The 22,973-nt window shown below is 41.4% G+C and overlaps 4 protein-coding genes across 8 annotated transcripts; 1 reads left to right on the plus strand and 3 right to left on the minus strand.

Annotated features, from left to right (window-relative positions):
- Nucleotides 1-912: 912 nt before the first annotated feature.
- On the minus strand, nt 913-7,301 carry LOC132261593 (sodium-coupled monocarboxylate transporter 2-like). Of its 4 annotated transcripts, none has more exons than XM_059760473.1 (9): nt 7,158-7,301; nt 3,559-3,709; nt 3,128-3,500; nt 3,015-3,066; nt 2,878-2,945; nt 2,589-2,743; nt 2,386-2,526; nt 1,373-2,321; nt 913-1,313 (listed from the first exon to the last, which is right to left on the minus strand). In XM_059760473.1, the coding sequence occupies exons 2-9, from the start codon at nt 3,672-3,674 to the stop codon at nt 1,290-1,292; spliced, it is 1,878 nt and encodes a 625-aa protein (XP_059616456.1). In that variant the 5' UTR covers nt 3,675-3,709; nt 7,158-7,301; the 3' UTR covers nt 913-1,289. The 4 variants fall into 4 exon arrangements, with proteins under 4 accessions (XP_059616456.1, XP_059616458.1, XP_059616457.1 ...); XM_059760475.1 differs by lacking the exon at nt 7,158-7,301 and adding an exon at nt 6,309-6,329; XM_059760474.1 differs by lacking the exon at nt 7,158-7,301 and adding an exon at nt 5,015-5,750.
- A 371-nt stretch (nt 7,302-7,672) lies between these two features.
- Nucleotides 7,673-11,948, minus strand: LOC132261592 (endoplasmic reticulum transmembrane helix translocase). 2 transcript variants are annotated; one of them, XM_059760471.1, is made up of 5 exons: nt 11,618-11,948; nt 11,517-11,549; nt 8,592-11,417; nt 8,386-8,529; nt 7,673-8,328 (listed from the first exon to the last, which is right to left on the minus strand). In XM_059760471.1, exons 1-5 carry the CDS (start codon nt 11,891-11,893, stop codon nt 8,209-8,211), a joined length of 3,399 nt encoding a protein of 1,132 aa, XP_059616454.1. In that variant the 5' UTR covers nt 11,894-11,948; the 3' UTR covers nt 7,673-8,208. The 2 variants fall into 2 exon arrangements, with proteins under 2 accessions (XP_059616454.1, XP_059616452.1); XM_059760469.1 differs by having other exon boundaries at nt 8,592-11,549.
- A 1,410-nt stretch (nt 11,949-13,358) lies between these two features.
- LOC132262079 (uncharacterized) lies at nt 13,359-15,709 on the minus strand. The gene is made up of 3 exons (XM_059761216.1): nt 15,137-15,709; nt 13,649-13,807; nt 13,359-13,592 (listed from the first exon to the last, which is right to left on the minus strand). Exons 1-3 carry the CDS (start codon nt 15,204-15,206, stop codon nt 13,375-13,377), a joined length of 447 nt encoding a protein of 148 aa, XP_059617199.1. The 5' UTR covers nt 15,207-15,709; the 3' UTR covers nt 13,359-13,374.
- A 4,506-nt stretch (nt 15,710-20,215) lies between these two features.
- Nucleotides 20,216-21,685, plus strand: LOC132261676 (uncharacterized). The gene is made up of 4 exons (XM_059760589.1): nt 20,216-20,447; nt 20,518-20,603; nt 20,829-20,964; nt 21,224-21,685. Exons 1-4 carry the CDS (start codon nt 20,384-20,386, stop codon nt 21,460-21,462), a joined length of 525 nt encoding a protein of 174 aa, XP_059616572.1. The 5' UTR covers nt 20,216-20,383; the 3' UTR covers nt 21,463-21,685.
- The last annotated feature ends 1,288 nt before the right edge of the window (nt 21,686-22,973 follow it).

The following is a 22,973-nucleotide window of genomic DNA, read 5'->3' on the forward strand; positions in this document are numbered from 1 at the left end:
AGGGTGGAAAGAGAGTGAGAGAGAGATTCTTTGTGGCCTCTCTCGTAGAGCTGCTGATGAAAAGGCATATTGTGCATTTGATGCCCTCGGATAATGATGAGTTTACTGTTTGAAAAGTTGCAACCACGGAAATTCCCTAGAAACGATGCGGCAATTGCAGAAAATTATTTCTCTTATCATATTAGCTTGGGCTTGTTTGCTTCCAGTGCAGGGGCAAAAACAAAGGAGTGGACTTCACTAATTGCTAAATAAAACATAATCCTCACATCCGGACCCATTACCCCGCCCCCTCCCTCCCGTCATATCATTATTATTTCACTCTCATCCATTTTGCCAGTTAGAAATCCCTCAACACTAATCGCCAGCAGTCGATTGTGTTGGGCAAATGCGCTTGGAGAGCACAACTCTTCAGCTGAATTAAATGCCATGGATGCGAAACGATTTGTGAATTCTTCCTCTCTGGATTTTGTGAAAATGTACCCATGGACGGAATTTCTGCAAAACATTTTGACGAATGCTCACAATGGATTTGCACACACAACATTTGGATTTTCTATACGGACAATCGCCTTCATGGACTCTTCGCATGAATGCTCATGGCTCAAGTGGCGGGAATGTTAGTCTGTCTTTCTCATTATATTTCATCATTATGGAGAGTAGAAGAAAGTATTTCGGGAATTCTGCGCTTGTTCTGATAAGTAGAAATAATATTATGAGGAACATTGCGAAACTTTAAATGTGTTCTAGCGATTCTAGCATTTAAATTAAGTTGAGTAGTCTAAACTATTGAGCAGATTTATTCAAACTTGAGTTGCAAAGTGATTAAACACCTGAGAAATGAATTTGTGATATTGCCAAACTAAGAAGACAGTGGAGGTCTGGAATTGGTTTCACAAAACACCGCCATTTGTTAGGAAAGACATTTTATTTCATTTAAAAATCGCACTACATAAAATGCCTACAAAACACTATGCTTTCTAGTTTTTTTTACTCTGTATATTTTACGAGAAAAGTGACGATTGTGGTGTAAAAAATCATGTAAATTGTTTTCAATACAATTCTACTTATCACAGTTGACAAATATTGTGAACCTCTCGCATTTATTTTCTCCCTGGCATGCACTCTTTGAAAACGTATGAAACACAAAACTCTCTCTCTCTCTCACCACCGGAAAATGGCATCCAAAAGGGTGGAAAATTCCCTAAGATAAATCGATGGATTTTGTCGTCAATGTTGAGGTGTGAATCGTATCATTTGGCACGAGAAATAGCTGAACAGAGTCTGACTCCTCAGCTTCCTTGACTCGTAGTAGGCTGGAAGTGGAAAATTATTAGACACAAACACACTTTCGAAATAAAATGAAGGTTCTTACCTTGGAAACTGGACTTGTGGCTAGATAGCTAATACGGTCGTGGAATTCGAGGCGTTCGTCATCCTGGGCAGTGTCGTCGTTGAGCCGATTGCGCTCCATCGCAGTGCTGCCGTAGTGAATGAAGCACTCAGAAGGCAGGAAGCGATGAATCACAGGAGAGATGAGTTCCGGATCAATCACTTTGAGATCCCTGGGTCCCGTGAGGAAAGACACGATGCTGCCCACGACGAGAACGCTGACAATTCCGATAGGATTGATCCAATGGAATGAGAAGCGATAGAGCGGAAAGACATCAGACTCGTCAGGATAATCAGGTGCTGTGCTGTTGAAGGCAGGGCAATTCTCAGTTGAGATGTCAAGCTTATGCGGAACCACATAGCCATTCGCCACCGCAGCCTGAGATCCCAGTGACACCCATCCGGACATCAGAGCTCCAGCCAAAACTCCCGCAATCGCTCCTATGTTGTTACTCCACGGTACCAGCATCCCTAGAGTGAAGACCCCAAAAGTCGTAGCTGCGGCGATGGCAGTGAGCGATGTGGCCACAGAGAGAATCCCTCCCAATCTCTCTACCACAAATATCAAGGAAAAGGAAACACATCCCAGAAGAATTATGCTGCTCTTTACAAATATAGCAGCCCAGCGTTCGCTTGGCTGCACTTTGAAGCATCCTTTCAAAATGTCCTCTAGCAGAACGGCCGAAGTGGAGTTGAGGACCACTGACAGGGAGCTGAGAGCTGCCCCAAAGACTCCAGCAATGAACAGTCCAGGCACTCCAATGAGATCCCCAACCGTCTCCATGACATAATTGGGGAAGAGTTGATCGTCCGCTTGGATCAGCCCAGCAGCGCTAGGATCACATTTGTAGTAATATGCGTAGATCAAGACACCAGCGTAGCAACAGACGCTGACGAAGAGGCTGATCCCGATTGTGTAGATAGCAATAGAACTGTAAAAAAATTATTTGCATTCAGAACTTAAGAAAACAAATAAATCTACTCCAATTGTCTTACATTCGAGCCATTTTGAGGTTGGGCAATGACATATAGCGCTGAACCATTGTCTGGTTGACGGAATTGAAGGATGTCCAGTACATGAATCCTCCGATAAGGACACCCCAGAAAGTGTGTCTCTCGTAAAAAGATGGACTCAAGCTGAAAGACAAGAAGAGAAGTTTTTTATCTACCGAAAATGAAACACTTTCTCGCATTCTTACTTCAATATGTCTAGCCGATTGCCTTCTCCGGCCCTTCTGAAAACTTCTGCTGGTCCTCCCAAGGCGATTGTCCCAAGAGTTGCCACGACAAAGACTGAGATAAACATCACGACTATTTGCCAAGCATCCGTATGAACGACAGCTTTGATTCCACCCTGTACAATAAGCAGTTACACATTTGAAAACTGTACCTAAAGTGTCTCGACTAAGGTGTGCTTCTCCAAAGAGCTCTTTTACTCTCTTGCCAAGAGAGGCATAAATTTTAGGAGAGAAAAATGATGAAACTCACAATTGTGGTATAGAAGACACAAACAACGCAAACAATTGCCGCGATGAGATGCAAATTCACTCCGGTCACTGGGGAAAAAGGGGAAAAACAAGAGATTTTCAGCTGAAACCACACAAATACACTCTTTCCGAGCTCACCTTGGTTAAATGCCAAAGCGGGAACGTAGACGATAATCGGCAGGAAAAATATCTGGAAAAATATGCATGTGTGGTCAAAGTTATCCTGCGGCATTGGAGAAAAATGCTCTCACCTCATCCAGGACAAACATGAATGACGCCATGGATCGAACAGCGGAACTGAATCTCAGCTCCAAGTACTCATAAGATGATCCCACCTTCAGGCTCATGAACACGGGCAGATAGACGAAGCTCACGGCGACTCCCATGAGCAGAATGGGCACCACAATCAGCCAGTACTGGATGCCGTAGTTGTAGATCTCAGATGGTGTGCCGAGGATGGTCACGCCGGAAATGTAGCTGGCAACGAGGCTCATTGCCACTGGGAAGGCCTTCAGCTTCCTGGAGCCCAGCAGATATTCACTCATGGACGAAGAGCCAAAATCAGTGCCTGTCTTCTTGCCGCTGCCCTGACCCGGTGGGATTATCTGCACTGGCGTCTTTCGCCTGGACAAGATCATCAACATTAGGCATGCCAATCTCTAATCCTGGCACAATAGCATACCTGAAGTAGCCGAAGTAAGCGCCAGAAACTGCCGATAAGATTAGCATTGTGGCGAAAACACAGTAATCCACTATGTGGAAATGAAAGTAGTCCGTTTGCGGGTGGTCTTCGCTCATGGTGACGCAGCTTATGAAGGGTTTTATGCTAAAATCTGTCGAAAATAGAAGAGGATTTGCTCAATGAACACATTGTTGTTCTACGTAAGGCTTGATTGGTGTTTGTAAACAACTAGAGAAGATTTTAGATAAAATGCAGCACGCCTAATTGAAAAATCGTTTGCTAGAATGTGAGTTCAAGTTCAAGATTTAAAGACAATTGAATTTATTTTACGACAAGCAATGAATTACAATTATTACAGTCTGTAAGACAATAACATCTAAAGATGTATCAAAAAATCTCAGATGATTCACAAAAGTTTTTAATGTAGGAGTTTTACAACCATTTCGGCCACATAATTATTGGAACACAATTAATATTTATTACGTTTCCGTTTATGAAATTAACTCCGTATTCGATTACGCTAGTGTTGATTCAACCTATGATATTTTAATAAACTCAACTTATTGAAAACTGCTTTTCAGTATCACATTAAACTTGTTGCTCTCAAGAATGTATAGAAATCGATATAATACTCTGCATATCTTTTATACAAATGATTTGCCGGTTTTGATAGTGCTCTAACATCTTTTGATCCACTTGATCAGAAGCAATTAAGCCCCAAGTTGCTTCGAAATGCGCAGCAAGCGCGAAAATCTTGTATACTGCGTGCAAAAATAGGCAAAATGCCCAAGTCAATGGCTTGCTGAGGAATTCCTAAATTGTCACTCAATTGATTTGTCTACAATTGGCCGCTATCTGAGCATTGTCCACTCTATTCATCCATCATTGAGTCCATTTCGCACACAACTAATCCCCTCATTATACAATGCGCGAATTGCGGTGCGTCTTCACGGGAAAATTCCCACTAATCTGCCCACGAGGAAGTGCTCCCGATTGAGACAAATTGCGAAGCTTTGGCGAGAAAAATTTTCCATGATCTACTCGAAGATGATTGATGTTGCGCAATGTTGTCGTTTATATCTTAAGAAGCGAAAAAAAAGTTGCAGAATCTGAAGGTCGATTGGATGTTTAACTGCACGGAATGCTTTTCCAAACAGATAAAAAGTAGTACTTTGTTAGAATATTCTCACATTCAGGGTATCTGCAGGGATTTGATTGTGAAAATTTGGGTGTGAGAGGGATTTTTGGGATATTTTTAAAAATGTTGTTTTGACACTCCCGCCGTCAACGTGTTCCAAGACTTGAAAAACACGCGTGAAATGCATTGACTTCATCCTCACGGGTTTATTTCTGGTTTCTCTGCACACACTCATAGTGATTCATGTGACGTGCATGTGTAGTTTGTAATTATAAGCATCGATACTTTACCTACTTTCACTACAATTCCAACACTTACAATCCTATTCTTATCGCACTGCCAACGAATCCAAAAAAAATCACCCTTTTCAGAACCCCAAGAGCCACTTCACTAAACGCCTATTTGGGCCAGACACTCGAAGGCACGGTCAAATTGGCTTAACTGAAACTGTCCAGAAGTGAGTGCGACTCTCGCAACGGCTGCAGCTTGACTGATCAACGTTCAGTATGGGATGATGTGGGGTCGGCCAGACACAAGCCACGCGCTATCATTCCACATATCCGTATCCCAATAAAGTCGACTCGTGTCTCGTGTGTCTTCCCTCAAGAATTGAGTAATTGAATAAATCGATTGATACAAATTCATAAAGGTTCAGCCTTGCTGCAGCCGCTCCAAAGTTCAGCGGCTCAGACCTCTATTGTTAACACTCTCCATAAAGCAATGTACGCAAATCTCTTTACGCGAATACTATTTGCTCATCTCTGAATATCTGTAAAGTCGCGTTGTCAGGGAGAATTTATCACTAAAATAATGAACATTTTGCACAATTTTCAGAATACAATTGCTTGCGGTTTAAGAGAATTGTGAAAAATAAATAAAGTAATCTCAATAAAAGTCTCTATATTCACATATTCATAAAAAGAGACTACCTACGCTCTTTTACAATTAACTAAATCGTAAAACTAAAGGGGTCGCAAATTATATTTAAAGTAGATCACAAATATGCGCAAACGTGTTTACGCCGTTTACACCTTATTCTGTCCAGACATGCTATGATTCTTACTGAATACACACCATGTTGGATAATTATGCTATGTTACTTTTGAAGTACAAATGAGTAGTCTAAAAATCTGGCCACGAATCTATGATGTATGTATTTTCTCGGACAGATTATATGGAATAAAATTGAATTCGTTTCGTAGCTTTAAACGTAATTTGACAGACTTTTATTTCGTTCATGAATTCCTTCATAAGTTAATTACAAAGCTTGTTAGATGAAGCTACAGAAAAAGCATTCAATGTTCGGGAATAAAAATTAAACTTATCAACAAAAAGTGATGAAAATGCTGATACAAAATGATAACGTTAGTGTAAATTTCCTCGCGGATTTAATGCTTTAAATGCAAATTATCTGTCGTCAGAAGGTCAATGTCAAAACTAATACTGTTAGTAACCTTATATGTAAAGAAAAGCAAAGCACGTTTCTAGTAAATTGAATTAGGTATATAATAACACAAACATGGAAACTTTCGTTTATTGTGTCTGTGAAATTTACACAAATATTTTAAAATAACGGATTCAGAATCACTTTCTGTCTCAGGTGCTTATTTACCGTATTAATTAAAGTTTTACGATAAAAGTCGTTCAATATGGCACAAATTGACACCACCAATTCCACTGCTTAATCTAATCGCAAATGAAAACAATAGAATGTTAACCCGAGTATGTTTTGCTTTAATTATTCACAGAAATCTATCGCAAAGGTTTCCCTCATACTGATGACCTGGAAGAACATCTTCAGCCCCTCTAATCACTCTGTGTGTCATCGATAAGCGCATAAATAGCAACACAGTGTTAATTGATAAGCACTGCGCGCGCTTGTTGTACGAATTGTAACACAGGTGCTTTACACTCTCGTATGATTTGATCATTCGATGACGAAGAGGCTCGCAAGCAACCTTTTACCCGCGACGGGGCCTGATAAGTCCTCTAAGGCGATAATCCGAATTCTCTGGGAGCTTGAGAAATCGCGCGCACACTTGAATTCAACTCTGGCTTCACGCGGATGGACTTTGAAATGCCTCGCAAGCTCGCAATATTGACAATTCGAACTGCTATTCACTTCCACATTATGTAAAAGCCACTGTGAGCAGTGTTATTGCGCGTGAAAGTATTGGAGTTGGTAATTTGCTCAACTTTTTTCCTTCAACAACTCGTGGAAAAAAGCTGTGATTCGGCAGATTTTTCCGCAAGGAAATAGGTCAATGTACAAATGCTGCCTCATACTTTTATCGTTCAATCATCAAAAGTGGCCTGTTTATCGCCTCTCGAGCGGTCGCTGAACAATGAGAGGAAAATATCAGCCTCTCTGCCTGTGATAAAGGCTCAAAAGGTGAAAAGGCCCATTTTCATTGGCCATTTGGGAACGACAATTAGTGCTGTAAAACAGCGTGATACCCACACTTGATATAAGAACACCTCTAACTCGCGATAAACGAGACTCGTAGAAATGTTTGAGACGGAATAAAAAATTCACATTATTTGCAAAAAGCACGCGAGTTGCCCGTATCAGTCCGCGTAGAGTACTAAACACAGTGTCAAAATCATATGGCAAGGCTGAACTGCCCTTCTCTCTGTCGCACTCGAAGTGGGGCCCACTTTCTCGCCCATATCGAAGTCTTATCAATTGAATTAGAGCCGCGAGGGAGCGAGAGAGGCAACTTTCCACGAGCTTCAGACGGAACTCCACGAACTGCGAATGCACTTCATTGAAAACTGACCGAGACAGAATCAGAGATTTCTATAGATTGAAAATAAAGATAGACTCTTGGCAGAAATACAGGATTAAGTGGAAACAACTTACCTTGCAACTTATATTTTCACAATTTTTTTCGAAATGTCTGAAGACGCTTGAAGCCAGGAAGCGAGCAATCAACTTCATATCAGCCAAGAAGAAATATATTATTGTCATTTTCTGTGTTTGTAAATATCATGTATTTCGTCTCAAAACTCACGTTACGCCATGAATAAGATTGACAATTGGCTAAATGTTAGAAATTAGGTACGGAAATATTTGACTTCAAGTTCAGACTTCAAGAGAACTGTGCAATCATCAATTGGATCTGTTGGTCCGTGAAGTGTCTCATAAATGCAATATTATAATGTAAAAAAAAATTCACAAGAAAAGTACGTGTAAATTGAAAAAGACGACAAATTCTTTCAGCTGCAAATTAACAAGTGTCAATCTCTAATCTATACTGGATGATAAATTCAACTCTTCTACGGAATTTCACTCTCAACGGCTAGAACATGCGTAAACATGTGCTTTTATCAATTAAATTTCTTTTCTACCTACACTTGTTAAATTAAAAGATCTCCTCAAAATTTATTTACCTCTTCACACAATGGGTTTCTTCATTCAAATATAATTCACACTCACACGCTCCCATTCACTCTCTCTCTCTCTCTATATCTTCAGTGTGATTCAGGATTTTTGTGCTGACTCCTCTCCTCTAGTAGTTGATCAGTTCGTACTTCTGTCTACTTTCGCCGAACAGGAATGAACAGAGCCTGTCACTGAGGAATGCCAGGCAGGCATCGGCCAGCAGGACGCTGATTAAAATGTTCCGGAACTGCAAAGATAGGAATATTGAGACAAACTCCAACAAGTTGAAAGCCCATAAGCTTACATCGCTAGGAAACTCAACAATCTCGAATGTTGTCGTCAAGTCAGGTGAAATGTTGAGCGCCAGACAAATCACAATGAATCCAGAGATCAAGATTGAGTACAGCAAAAGTCGGTTTTCCTTCAGACTCTCCATGAAAGGATGTCCCTGGAAGGAAAAATCAGTTTATCACTCTTCAAATCTTCATTCTATGCTGTGTTTGGCTGTACCTTGTAGTTAACTGCAAAGGTGGACACTTGGAGAGCCATTGATATCAGGTAAACAGTGCTGTTGATTAGCGTGGGCTGGAACTCTGGTCGCTCAGAACCATCCAGATCTGCGTTGAGCACGATCTTCCCCTCTCGCGGTGGACTCCTGGCCGTTGCCTCGCCCACAAGATAGATCAGTGAGGCGAAATGCACAGAAAATTGCAGCAAAATCGTGCTTAGCGTGTAAATATTGAAGATATTGGGCAGCGGCATTTGCTTCGACAGCACTTTCAGCGGCTTCGAGCGCGTGATAAACAGGAAGCACGCTGCCAGCAGAAGTCCCTGGAGTGTTGCCTGAGTGTCACTCAGCTTCACTCCGTCCACATACAGCACTGACTGTGAGTAGGCGGAGATGAGGGCATTCAAGGCGAGAATCTTGAACATCTGGAGTGTTGTCACGAGTGTACATCTGCCCTGCTTGATGATGTGGCACACGCACATGATGGAAGAGAGTTTGCTAGTGAACGGAGCAGCAATGCTGGCATCTCCCAGTTTCACCACCTGCACCTCATCCAACTCCTTAAGCTCTCTCTGCAGTCTCTCCTGGGTTGACATCATCTGTTCCCTGTGCCGCAGCAAAGCCCGATCCCTTGGACTGAGATTCTGGCGCTCTCGTAATCCTGGCGCCGGCCTCTGTGGCGCCGCTTCAATTGGCTCAGGCTTCTTCTCTGGCGCTTTCAGAGGCGCCTTGCTGAGAATAGACACACCCACATTGGCGTGCTTTAGCGCTCCCACGTCATTTGTCCCGTCTCCACACATCAGACAACAATAGCCCAGATTCTTCAGTGTTGTGATAATGAATTCCTTCTGCTTCGGCGAGAATCTCGCATAGACAGTTACATAAGGAAGTACTCGTCGCAGGAAAGCGCTCTCTTGGTCCATGAGATACACCAATCCATGCCCGGTGATGCACAGATCATACTCCCGCACGAATCTGGGTACATCTTGCTCCACTGGAAGGCTGGTTTCTCCATTGATGGACTGCCAAGACCACTGATCCTTCTGTGAGAGAATCAACATGGGCTTTCTCGTGAACTTCAACTCCTTAGCCACATGACAAGCAGTCAAGGGATTATCACCCGTGATCATGACGACTTTATGCGATGCCTGAATTATCTCCTTCACAATACTCTTCGAATCCGGCTTCAGTGGGCAGGAAATTACGACAAATCCCACGAAAATTAGGTCCTTCTCCACATCTTCCCTCTTGATCTCGCGCATTTGCTGATTCTCCATCTTCCCGAACTCCTTTATACCCAGCGCCAGAACTCTGGCGCCTCTCCTGGAGTATTCCAAGTAGGTCTCTTCATAGTGACTAGGAACATCTTTCAGCATCGTCACAATTGTCTCCGGAGCCCCCTTCACTGTGCCAATGTAGCACACATCACTGGACCATGGAATAGTATAGCCAGCCAACACAGACATTCTCTTCAATGAGGATGAGAAGTGGAATCTCTGGTAAATTTTCAGTGGCTTGAACTTCCCTTTCTTCGGCACAACACTGTCCTGCTTCGTGAGATTCCAATCCACAGCCGTCAGTGTTGCTTTCTCCAGCGGATCACCCACCAATCCGTCATCCAATTGCGCCAGGGAGTGACAAGTGGCTAAAACTTGCACAGTAGTCTCTGGTATATCAGCTATATTAGTGATGCTCTTGTCTTCTTTGAGGCCAGCAATGCCCTCAACCATCAAATTGTCACTAGTGAGCGTGCCTGTCTTGTCGAAGCAACAGATTTGCACCTTTCCAGCGAATGGAATCCGGAAGGGCTCTGTGCAGTACACATAGAGCTTAGAGAGCTGCAAGAGCGACGTATTCACGGCCAAAGAGAGCTCAATAGGCAGATCCGGCGGGATTATGGAGGTGAGGATGAGTGTACACTCCAGGAAAAGCTTATAGCGATTCCTCTCCAGATCCTCAGTGCCTTTGATCCACACATACAGCGCCGCGGCGATGGCAAAGATCAGGAGGAAGAGAATGAAGGCGAATGTCTCGAGATTATTCTCTGTCACACGCTTCACGCCAAACAAAATTGTCCTCAGAAGCTTCCCTTGGCTAGTGTTGAATCCATTGCGAAGAACGTAGCCAATACAGCCTCCATCCGGAGCCCTCATGGCTCCTTTGGACGGTGGAGTGTGTTGAACAACTTTAGTGCCACCGAAGAGCACAAACAGCTTACCATCACCCTCAGGGTCGAGCTCCTTCGAGAGATCTCCTGTGTTTTCCAGACTCTCCTTCATCTGAGGCACAGATTCGCCAGTGAGCATGCTCTCGTCTACAATGCAAGAGCCGCGAAGGAGCACAAGATCACAGGGCACGAGATGATCATTCTGAGAGCGCGCGACAGATATCAGATCGCCAGGCACGAGCTGATCTGAGATCACTTGGCGCCACTTGCGATTCCTGAAGACATTGATGAGATAGGGCTTGTTGCCCATCTTTCGGATCTCAGCCATGTTGCGGAGCTGCTGCTGGACGAGTGTGCATTCGAAGATGACCAGCATGCACAGGGTGAACAGGGAGTAATACCAGTACTCGTCCAGACACCACAAGCCCACCGAGAAGATCTGGAAGACGAAGAAGGGTGCCGTGGCGCGCTCGATGAACAGCTGATAGAATTCCGGGACTGCCATTTCCATAAGGTTCTTCCCGTATGTCTTTTCAGCCAAGTTCACATCGGCTTCATCCTCATGTCCCTTCGCCTCGATGTACTCCTTGTATGTCATGTGCACGGGGAAGTCAATGCCACGAAACTGGGCCTTCTCTGCGTCCCAGATGTACTTGATCTTCTGAAACATAATCCAGTACTCAGGCTCCGCGTCTGCAGACGCCCTCGAGCTCTGAATGAGTGTAAGTTCTGCGGACCCATTATTAGGCGTTGGCACCACCTTAGCATACACTCCGGCAGCGGGCAATTTTGTCTGAAAGGCAAGAAAACATCCCCAATCAGTGACTTAACCTCACTTCCCAACTGTCCACATCATCACACCTTTCGGAAGTTCAGGGCGGAATTCACGTGAACGCTCCAGAAGCAGCATAGACAGCACAGCGTCTGGACACATCCGATGATGGCCAGCGACAGAAGACCGGCTTCGTAGTGCTCCCAGATCCCGTAAACACACACGGAGAAGTAGAACCAGATGCAGTAGAGGATCAGGAAGGGAAATATCGCCCCATTGAAAACCAGCGGATTGGGTATGTGAAGAGTCACGTACTTCACGAGATCGTCCAGTGACTGAACACTATCACCTTTCAGCCTGGTCATCTTTCACGGTGTATTTCCACTATTTTCACGGGGGTTTTCACGAAACACTTGCACAAATTTACAGAGTGAAAGTCACCACAAAACAGCTGAACACATGACAAGAGTGGTGAAATTCACTCTGGCATGCCAGTACTCACGGAGCGCGAAATTCGAATGTTAATTCAAAATCAATTTGTATGTGGCGTAAGTCCACAGATTCACGCCAAAGATAGTGAAGCATCTTAAGAGATTTAACATGAGCCTTTTGAATTTGTTGGTTGAATTTATCTTTGCTGAAATTCCCAACTCTCAATTTGAGAAGCACAACAAAAATTCGGAGCTGCAAGAGAAATTTGTAATTCCAATTCTTCATTCTGCTTTGCATCCTTTGCATAATAAAAATTGTAAAATCCGTTCTGAACCCCAGAAATAGTCAACAGGATATTGCAAAAAGACTCAGCAAAGGACATCGCGATAAAACCAGAAATGCCTTCCATAGAATCCCCACAAAGAGCGAGTGAAAATGTCTTAAAATGTTTGCGTGACGAGAAAATTTCTCTTTCCGGTTTGAAAAACGCTTCCCAATAAATTACCAGGACTGCACAGTGTATTTGAGTTTCGCAAGTCGATACTTGAGGGCGAGATTATTGGCCTCGGTGCGAAGACAGAGAGTCGCCAAGATTGTTTACGATAGACCAACTCCTTTCTTCCTGGCAAAAACCAAAAGTGACTTTCTCCCTTTGTCGCGGAGCAAAAATCAATATCCTGAGCGAGGAAATGTTCCTTTCGCAGCTTGTAATTGGGATAATAAAGTTTTTCATTTTTCTCGTGAGATAAATGTCCGCCTCGTGAGCTGAGCAAGTGCATTTTTTCACTCAATTTCCATCCTCATTTTCCGTTCCCTCATCTTATCGCCGTGGAAAATTTCATTCAAAATTGGATTTATGGAATTTCGTGGGGAGAATGAAAGCTCTTAAAAGCTTTCACTAGTTTTCCACCAATTTTCCGTGTCCTTCTTTTCGCCGAAAAAGCAAACAATAGCATTAGCAATTTTTCTCTCCCACTCAGAGCGAGTGCCTTGAATTTTCCACAGCGTGTGATGCAATCAGGAGTGTGAAAAATTCAGCACATTCCTCGGCAATCGCGGCAATACAGATCTGATAAAAGCGAAAAATTCCTCTAATTGATGATACAAATTGCGATTGACGCGAGTAATTGCCTCTGTAGAATAGTAATTTCACCGGGAAATGGTAGGGGACCTCTAAATCAAAGGTCTTACAACAGCCAAAATGTGATTCCCACCAATTAGATATCATTTCTCATTTTCCTCTTCTCTCGTTGCCCATGAATTTTGTACAGTGCGGACGCGAACAGCTGCTTATCAAGTGGCGTAGTCATATGAGGAAGAATAGTGTTTTCCCTTGTTTCACGAAACCGCACAAGTGCCAAGAACCTCTTATAAGATATTCGATAGTCGTCTTTTGGAGATTCACTTGATTAATTTATTGCCTAAGCCTGAGAAAGAATACAAAGACTGTCGATGCCAGCGCGAAAAGGGACACGCTAAGCTGCGAGGACACATTGCAGCCATCGTCGTGACACTCACACTCCATTTGGTAGTGATTGTCTGTCGTGAATTCCACGCAGGATCGTCGTCTGTTCGAGGGAATCCAGCCGCAGATCCTCAAGATCCTTCTCTCCTCCACTTCGCGATCGAGCACTAGAAGCGAAGGTCCAATTGAGAACTTGAAACCGAGCATTGAATCATCATCTTACGTTCAAACTCAATCTTGCGACAGAACGGCTCGTTGCCTTCGTAGGATTGATTGCACTCCTTGTAGAAATGGGTGAATCTGTCAGCCTGCAAAGTATCCACGAGATCACATCCAACGTCCACCGCCGAATTGCACTGGTAACATTTGATGGCCGATGTGTCTGGAAGGAAAATGAAGAGAAAAACCAATAATAAATATTCTTATGTGCTCTACATTTAACGATGATTTCCTATTCCTGTATCTCTTCATATGACATCATTCAATTGTTGCGTGAAATTTTTCTGTCAAAGCGTCTGTGTTGATTAATTGATTTTCACTTGATATTGACATAATTTTACACTTTCGTGATAATCGACAGAGTTCAAAATTTTCGCGATACAAAACAAGGTCTTCACACTGTCAAGGATGCATTTGAAGCGTTACGAATTTGGCAAAACAACCCAATTGAAGCTTGTACGAAATTTTATCTGTCCAACATTTGATGAAATATGAATCACACACAAGGTTGCAAATAAAAATAAGCATGTAGTTTGTGAATAATTCAATTTCAAGCTCACAAAAACGCCGGTTTTTTAGGCTAAACTCAATTATCACAGAATTGAATAACGTGTCAGCGTTTGTTTTTAAAACCAGAACCATTTCCAAAAGCAGAAGAATATAAAATATGCAATCTGCAGAAAATTAGAGTAAATTTGAATAATTTCACAAACAGGAAAAGATAAAATTAAAATATTGGTTATTCCGTAATTTTTCTTCCAAGTCGTGAAATACAGATTTTGTGTGTTCATTTAAAGCCTATATAGTGAAAAATCCATAACAAAGTTTTGATTTTCCGAGAGTGCAATTCTGTTTTTATTACGAAATGATGATTTTCTCATTTTCTACTGTGTTTATTTAAAAATGCAAATATCACATGTGTGTTTTTGAGAGCCAGGTCAATGGAAAGATATGCACGTCATAAGACGAAATGTCATTAATATTCAATGAAACGACTTCAAAATACAGTTACAAAACAATTCTCAGCAAATTCACACATTTCATCAGTGTGTAGAATTTTCACGAGAGTTTTTCAACCGGAAAATTTCCGCAATCAGCAGAAAAATCCCCTCCAGTGCTAATTAAACACTCAAGATCGCTAATTGAGCACTTAGAGTATGTATGGCAAATGTTCAGTCACTCAAGATGGGTTTTGAGTTCCTTTGCAACCTGATAAAGGCGCAAACACACGCACTTGTGATCGTGAGAATCTCCGAGACTTATCATAAAATGTGAGACTCCGTTCTCACTTTCCGTGATTTGGCCGCTTATCAGAGGGAGACGATGACATCCCACTTGGCTCATTTACGAGGACGGCGAGTCAGGGAATGAAGTGCACGCAAATATTGATAAATCGATAGGGAGAGTTGAGGATGGGAGATAAGGCTGCGAGAGGGAAAGTGAAAAAAATGTGGAACAACTCAGGCCTTAAGATTACTGCACTCTATCATACCTTTGACAGATGAGGTCACAATTAGAACGACGATTAAAAGCAAGCTTTTCGATGGACTTATCACAAACATTTTCGAGCTGTTTATTCTCTCTTCTATGCACTGATGGTAGAAATAATAATACGCAGAAAGGCACTCAATTGGTCACTATGGCACTTCAGCAGCTTTATGGTCTTTGGGGGCCTTTGCAGGTGATCAAGCGTACGGTCATGTGGTTAAAAATACTCCTCCACACTAGACAGCCAAGTGATTCTCAGAGTCAGTAGCACTTTCATCACATTTATTATAATGGCCTTATCACGGAGAGCAAACGTTTGCCAATGATAAAGCAACACTCGAGGAAATATCGCACCTTCGTCCTTGCCTTAATTGGACGCCCCAGCGTCTCTTCGTGAAATTGGGCGGCTGTTCGGGAAATGTGAAAGTCCAGAGCAGCGTCTCACGAGCTGTTGAGTGCCGAAGATGAGGCTCAATACTGACTGGAAGTGTTTGGAGCTGAATCCATAATGAGAGAGTCTGTTTGGTGCTGGAATAAAGGTTTGATGCGTGGCCGATAAATTTGGATCAAACCGGAATGATGGTGTTCAGAACTGCCTCAATCAACTGCAGCATTAGTACCGTCATTTTCGACATGAGGATTTCCCCCGCCCGAATTTCTTCGCAGTGAGCAAGACAGCACCGTCATAATCCACGTCTCCGTCCCACTCGCACTGGGATTTTCATCTCTGCTGTGGCAGCGTCAGAACCTCGGCCCAGTCTCCGAGTGTGCCTCTGGGCTGAATGGCAATGAACATGGGGTCTAACTGGTAAAAAGTGGAATACTCATGATACTTTTTTATCTCACGCCTTCCTTTCCCAGCGCCCCACTCGACAATCTATTTACTATCATTACACTTTGCCACTGTCAGCAATGTACAATTCTCTCAGATGTTTGCTTGAGTGACGCGCGGTGCACATATCGAAAGTGTCTCAATATTTGAATGGGAGATGGATGTTTTACAATGGGGAAATGTATACTGTTCCTATTGAAACAGACGCCTTGACAGTGAAAAACACGCTGAGGTATTGAACATATTTACTGATGTCACAGCACAATTTTTAAATAAAATACTCGTATCGCGAATTCGCAAAACAAGTTGTTTTTATTAACACTTCGACGAATTTCCCATCATGTTCTGCATTAAAATTTTGCTAAGAATTTTGTGCGAAAATTCACAATAGTTAAATAAAAAGGTAAATGTTATTAAAATATTTCTCAGCTTCATAACATTATGATTATAATAAGTCTCATTATTAAATTATGCAAAAATCCCATTCAATTTCGACCTCCATCCATTAAATTGCGCTCTTCCTACTGAAATATCGGATAATTGAGCTGTTATTCCTGCAAGTGTTAACATCCATGAGTTCCAGCTAGATTATACCGTTTCTTAATCACTCATTTACTTTCTCATTTAAATAAATTGCCCACTCATTTCGATTCCCCACTACAAATCAATGGAAATTTCAGGATACTACTGGATCACTAGATTTAGCAAGATCAACAAAATGTTGCCAATATAAATTTGCTTTGCGAAGTCAAATTAAAAGAAAATATGTCAATATACTTCACAGTTTCATGGATAAGCATTTACTTGCGTAAAGCCACAGGAGTGCAAAAATCTCATTCGGGAGAAAACCTAGTAAATAGAGAGACAAAAGCATTTTTATGTGATTGTTGTTTTGCAAATTTTCCCGCTTGACAGCAAAGGCGAGGCAAAATTCCCAAAGAACAGATTTCTTGTTCAATTTAATCCGGAAATTTCTGATTTCATCCATAAAATCATTAGAATATTTGTTTGAATGAGATAGTAAATACTTTTTGCACCCATAGAAATCCATTTTGCATAATAATTGTTTGCTGTGGACGATTATCCAGCTATTTTAATGAAAAATCGAGCAAGTTAGAAGAAAATTGAACTGCTTTATGTTGGAAATGCCAAGACAGCAAAGCGATAATTGACATCAGACCATCAGACAAATAAAAGACAGAGCTTTGAAAGCAATTTTTAGTATCGCTCGTGAGTGGAAAAGTTGGCAAATAAGAGTGCTAATTTTTTTTAATTTCTGTATTTTCATTCGCTGCCAGATGAATCGTGGAAGTGTGATAAGAGCAAGTAGTGTCTGGCTGAGTAAATTGTATTTTCCCTAAAAGGCAAACTGTCACGGAGCTATTTGGCGTCTCATGATGACGTTCTTTTCCTCTAGTAATTCAAATGCGCACCGACGAATCCATTTCCTGCAATAACACTTGAATCAGGAGAAAACTGACCATAAAGACCGCGAAGGTTTCTTTGTGTACAAGTTCATATCCTTCGCGTGACCCATTTACAAACACCCCACAAAGAAATTTTCTGACAGCATAAAATCACTCCCCAATAATCCTCACGCCCTCAATTGGCTCCACACGAGGACTTCATGAAGGGGCGGACAAAAACCACCCACTATCAGTGAAGTGGTCAACCGATATCGGATTTACCTGGGTCGAAATGGTGGTGTGAATTTGTGAGTAAATCACTTTTGGATAGTGGGTAAAATACACAATACAGCAGTGCTAATAACCCGTCAATATGATCGATAATTCATCAGGAGTTGTCACATGAGCCTGACTCACGCACTGGCCCCACGAGGATGATAATGAGTAAGATGTAATGAAAGTTATTCTACACCCAGCAATCATGCAACAGTTCCATTTTCACTTCTTACAGCCAAAAGCCATTTCTTTCCTCGGAAATGCACTCATTTGCGCGGTGGGGTGGAATTGATTGTCCCTTAGCCAAAGCAGGGAATTCATCAAGTCAAGAGGCGGTCACAAATATATAGATATTCAGCATTGAATGTGCTCTTGAACTTTTACATTTGCACCCATTTTACTACGGTGGTGGCGTGTTGTGTCCATTAAAATGGCATTTAACAGGTGAAGTGCAGAGGAAAGAGGAAAGCAAAAAATGCATGTTTTATACAGTCACTAAAATGATAATCAAGGGGCCAATAGCATTTGCTTGTTACTAAAGTCAGTGCAGTTAGTGACGGAATTAAAAATTCTTTTCTTTACTTTCTAGATAAGGAATGATATGCAAATCCCATACGACAGCGTTCTTATCTAAGCTCTTAACCCCTCAGCTAATCACAATCCATTTTCAGACACTCCGCGGGCGACCAACAAACAAGAGCACTTTTCTCATGGCGCTGACGGAAGCGAGTGAAATGTTGAGGAATAGCATTCGTGATGGACTTAAAAATAATTAATTAAACTGTTTTACGAAAATAGAACGACAATTTTCACTAAACACTTAAGTACACCCATCACGCCCACTGTTTGATCAGAATCTCTCATTTAACACCTGATGATGACCTGCATTCTGCTAATTGTAAAAATCTACATGATGCAAATACCAGCAACAAGTTCAATGGCTAATGAGCTGTCGAAGCAAAGTGCATCAAATAGTTCGGACGAGAGATTTTATTTGTCTCAGCAGGTCGCTGAATATTGCGAAGAAAGTGGACCAGTTTGCCAAGGATGGCGGATTTCGGGCGAGATGCAGGGCGCCACATTGACGTCACACATCTTTTAATGTCGCCTCCGTGGCGCCAGATTGAATACGAGGGGATAACGCCGCCTCTCGCCACCCTCTCTGGCTGCGCGGATGCCGTAGCGAAATGGGGTGAATGCTTCCTCTATGGCCTTTTTAGATACTTCGCTGTTAAACGCAATTCGCCACTCAGAGTCCGGAGGATTCGAATGCAGAATTACTTCAATAGTTGGGGGTGGAATTGGACAGCAAAGAGCGCTAAATGGCAGATTTTCGTGCTCTGAAGATATCCGATGTGACATTGCTGGGTTGTGGGGCTTTTGGATGGCACGAAGTATTGATTGACATCACAGGGGGGTTTCTATAGTGAGTGAGAACACGAAATATGATAAACATTTGACCAAAACCCTCCCCAGGGCAGCACTAATCATCGCCACCCTCAAGGATTTTCTGACACTGATTCTCAGAGAAATCACAGCTCTTGTACATTAGCCACAAGGGTTTGAATGGCTGAACAAGAAACAAAAGCTTTTACAGATTTACAGCTGAAGGACGACTATTGCGTCTAACTTTATAGATTTTAACAGCAACGCAGAAGATCATCAGAAAAGGATTGCCGGAATTTATTTCGACGTGCATTGAGTATCATGTGAATCGCAATTCTGGCAAGAGTTTCTGGGTTTACTTATCCTGAATACACAGTGATTTGTGATTTTTCTTGTTTCACATGTTGTCCTTCTGGGAAGGGACTTTTCCATAGTTTTCCCTTAAATACTGAGCCATGGACTCATTGATTAGGTGTCACTCTGCTCCCACAATCATGTCCTCTGCAATGAACTTTAGGGACATCAAAATCGATATCATGCTCTTCACCTTTACACTGCGATCGAACTTTGCCATCAAAACCACTTTCCACGGTCGAGATTTTGCTCTTTTATAGACATATGACCTTTGCCTACACTTGGACTTTAGGTATTTCAGGAAATCTCATTACAATGCTAGAATCCTTGAATGGTATGCAACAGTGTGGCTGGTTTTTATTGTCAGTTATTTCAATTTACAATTTAGAATTTGTCTTGCATTACACTCAGGCAGAATGGAAACTCTGCAGAGATCATGATTTTGTTAACTTATCAGCTTAGTAAGTGGTTAAAGATAATGAGTAGAGGTATTTAAACAGTGATTCTCATGGCTCGACATTTACATTCAACTTTGTGTGCAATATTATATGTATTCAGTTTGTTTACTCAAATTTATGATATAGAAATACACAAACTTGACCTTATGCTCTTATTCTCGCAAAATACTTATTTTATGCGGATGAAAAGTATCGACGGCGCATTGAAAGGGTACGACATTGTAGGAATCAGTATAAGTACACTTTCGACAGTGATGCAAAAATAAAACTTTCCCCTACATATTTCCCCGCTTCTCTCAGGAAAAGTCGTACTGTTTTGCGATGCTTCTTCGTCGGTATTTTCCGCTGGGAATTCAACAGCCAAGCACTGAAAGGTTCTCGTCAGAACCAAACGTTTTTCGACTGCTTCAGTTGATTTCGGGACTCGAGTGCGAAAGGACGGTTGAAAGGATACGACTGGCAGTGCTGATTTCAGTGGTTTTCCATTTGAATCTCAGAGAATAATTTTCATCTGCAAGGAATTTATTTTTAGAATAACAATGAGAAACCGGGAGATTATTCTTTTGCAAATAATCACTATTTTTCTGCTGTCCACCAAATCCGGTTAGTGTCTTTTTTTAAGCGTGGGTCCTATGATTTTAATTTAAAACTCTTCTTTTCTTCCCATAAAAAGCTCTCGCAATTAAGTGCTACAATTGTGACTCATCGAAAAACGTGGAGTGTACAGATGTTAGTTCATCGAATACAATTTTGCCTGAGGTAAAGTTCTTCATCGCCACTATCAATCATATCAATTGCAAATTCGTGTTCCCAAATGATAAATCGGTGTCAGTGACGTGTTATCGTTGAATTTTTGATACTGTCCGACCTCCACAATTCTTTTTAACTGCCGATTTGTTCAATAAAAAATTATTGACTGCGACAAAGTGATATTGATATGCGACGAGAGTTTCATGAAAATTGATGGTGATTTGCCTCTTGCAGATCTGCACTCCTCAAATTCTCTCCTCCACGGATCCCAATGCCAGCAGTTGGCTGCAGAAGCTCATAAGGATTGAATTCTTGTCTCAAAGCTCCTACAATGTTGCTATGCTGTGTCAGAAAATTACGGTTGTTAATGGTAAGTAGTTATATATTGTTGATTCACTTATTTACACACTATTTCCACCGAAAATCCTCCCCAAATTGCGCTTTTCTTGACTAGAAACCTCACCTATTAAAATAAAAGTTTGTTGAAAATTTCAAAATAATCAGATTATTTAGAATTTGTTCAGGAAAGTCAGGTTAAAAAGGTGTTACATCACGAAAATGCTCTGCGATCCTTCTATACTGTGTTAATTATAAATCCAGTTCTTCATAAGCTCCTTCATCTTCCTTAGAACGAGACCCTAACGATCGCATCACTGTGCGAAGCTGCCAACTGGATGGCGCTCAGACGAACCCATGTAGCGTGGCTGAAGACAAGATAAGGGATCAGCAGATCAGAGGTTACCGAATTGAGCACTGTTCCATTTGCAACCGCGACAATTGCAACGGCGCTATGGGAATGGCCAAGATGTGGTCTCCAGTGGGCGTCATTCTGACCATTATCGTGTCTACCCGACTGCATCTGTGGTAAAGTGAGAAAAACACATGTCTCAAGTTCTGATTAATTGTGGCAAGAAGGAAGAGAGCCAGAGGCGAGCTGGCCCAGGAACAAACATTCTCAACTCCCTGTCATCAATAACCCAACAAATTGCCACCCAAAACCCAATTTGAAATATGAATCCTTCGCTGTGCACAGTACATTTTCGCCATAGTCTCTGAAAGAATCCCAGAGTTGAGAGTGTTTGGCTCATTAATTTAAAAATAGTAAGACACATTGGAAGTAAAGTTTACGTTTAGTCAAGACGTGCAAGAGACAAACATGTATGTAGACATTAATCACGAGTCTTTTTTGTGCTGAGAGATATGAGTGAACCACCAATGATTAAATATAATTAAAGATATGGATAGTAATTATCGATTAATTGTTAATTGAATATTTGTATTGGTGAAGAGCAGTGACAATTTATCACGATTCACACCAAAATGTCTACACGTTAACAAATTCATCAAACGGGATTATAGAGTGAGTCCCTATTTTGCAATCATCGACCCATTGAAAAATCCCACCCCTTGTTTACAAAGCCGACGATTCATTTCATATACGAAACTTATTGAATTTCCGCTGAAATTGCTTCCACATCGCTTCATAAAACCCCTTGTTTTTGTCAGGATAAACTTGTGCATAACACACAAATTCTATAATGAGTTTTTGAAGCCAAATTTCGCCATTGTACTAAAATTGTCCTTAAGAAATAATGCCAAACACAAATAAAATATCCTCGATTTGACTCATATATCACATCCACGCATTTATTCGATGAATCAAGTTTATTTCGACAGTTTTAGATTACGTTTATCTGTTCATTCATTACGACATCGCGAAAATACTCATATTTTGACCAAAGTTCGAGTATCCTCGAGTGATTATGGGTGAATGTGAAGCAATCATTCGCACGGAATATTAACTAATTCGCGAGTATTTTTTTGATAGGTCTTATCAGCATCTCTGCAATGACGTTTCCAGATGTTTTGTGCCGTGCAATCATCAATAGTAAATTGGAGGGACTTGAAGTGTGAATGGTGATAAATTGATCCACTGCACACAGCTATAAAATTATTGCCGTCGAATGCATCCACATTTTGCCTTCAATTTGTAAACCGGTATTTACAATTTGGAATGTTTACTTGTTAATGTAATCGCAAGGAAACGAGTGAATTTTTCGTGACGAATCAATTAAGATGGTATTTATTCTCACCGAGGAGTTGGAAGGAGATGCTTTAATTTGTAGTGATAGCGAAGCTGATTTGTAAGACGACACCTTCTTTTGTAGGTTCATCATAAGAATATATAACTGTATAACCATAATTTCATGTGACTCTCTCTCTTTAACAAATAACACCAAAATATATTTAGTTAAGGTAAATGAGGTAAATAAAGTTAATGGAGTTTGTAAGCGTATTAATACACACATTAATTACATTGGTGTCAATAAACATATAAAAAAAATATTGATGAGATAACTTGAGTGTATAAATCTTATT

The sequence above is a fragment of the Phlebotomus argentipes genome, unplaced genomic scaffold (assembly GCF_947086385.1).
Source record: "Phlebotomus argentipes unplaced genomic scaffold, Phlebotomus argentipes genome assembly contig_15, whole genome shotgun sequence".
Classification (NCBI taxonomy): Eukaryota; Metazoa; Arthropoda; class Insecta; order Diptera; family Psychodidae; genus Phlebotomus; species Phlebotomus argentipes.

Excerpts from the sequence above, each read along its gene's own strand:
- LOC132262079 (XM_059761216.1), bottom strand. The coding sequence starts at position 15,206 with ATGTTTGTGATAAGTCCATCGAAAAGCTTGCTTTTAATCGTCGTTCTA. Across the intron at positions 13,808-15,136 it reads TGTGACCTCATCTGTCAAAG|ACACATCGGCCATCAAATGT; the intron begins GTATGATAGAGT and ends TTTTCCTTCCAG. Across the intron at positions 13,593-13,648 it reads TCGCAAGATTGAGTTTGAAC|TGCTCGATCGCGAAGTGGAG; the intron begins GTAAGATGATGA and ends CTTCGCTTCTAG.
- LOC132261593 (XM_059760473.1), bottom strand. The coding sequence starts at position 3,674 with ATGAGCGAAGACCACCCGCAAACGGACTACTTTCATTTCCACATAGTG. Across the intron at positions 2,527-2,588 it reads AATCGGCTAGACATATTGAA|CTTGAGTCCATCTTTTTACG; the intron begins GTAAGAATGCGA and ends CTTGTCTTTCAG. Across the intron at positions 1,314-1,372 it reads CCACAAGTCCAGTTTCCAAG|CCTACTACGAGTCAAGGAAG; the intron begins GTAAGAACCTTC and ends TTCCACTTCCAG.
- LOC132261592 (XM_059760469.1), bottom strand. The coding sequence starts at position 11,893 with ATGACCAGGCTGAAAGGTGATAGTGTTCAGTCACTGGACGATCTCGTG. Across the intron at positions 8,530-8,591 it reads CCTTTGCAGTTAACTACAAG|GGACATCCTTTCATGGAGAG; the intron begins GTACAGCCAAAC and ends TTTTCCTTCCAG. Across the intron at positions 8,329-8,385 it reads TTGTTGAGTTTCCTAGCGAT|TTCCGGAACATTTTAATCAG; the intron begins GTAAGCTTATGG and ends CTATCTTTGCAG.
- LOC132261676 (XM_059760589.1), top strand. The coding sequence starts at position 20,384 with ATGAGAAACCGGGAGATTATTCTTTTGCAAATAATCACTATTTTTCTG. Across the intron at positions 20,448-20,517 it reads TCTGCTGTCCACCAAATCCG|CTCTCGCAATTAAGTGCTAC; the intron begins GTTAGTGTCTTT and ends TCCCATAAAAAG. Across the intron at positions 20,965-21,223 it reads GAAAATTACGGTTGTTAATG|AACGAGACCCTAACGATCGC; the intron begins GTAAGTAGTTAT and ends CATCTTCCTTAG.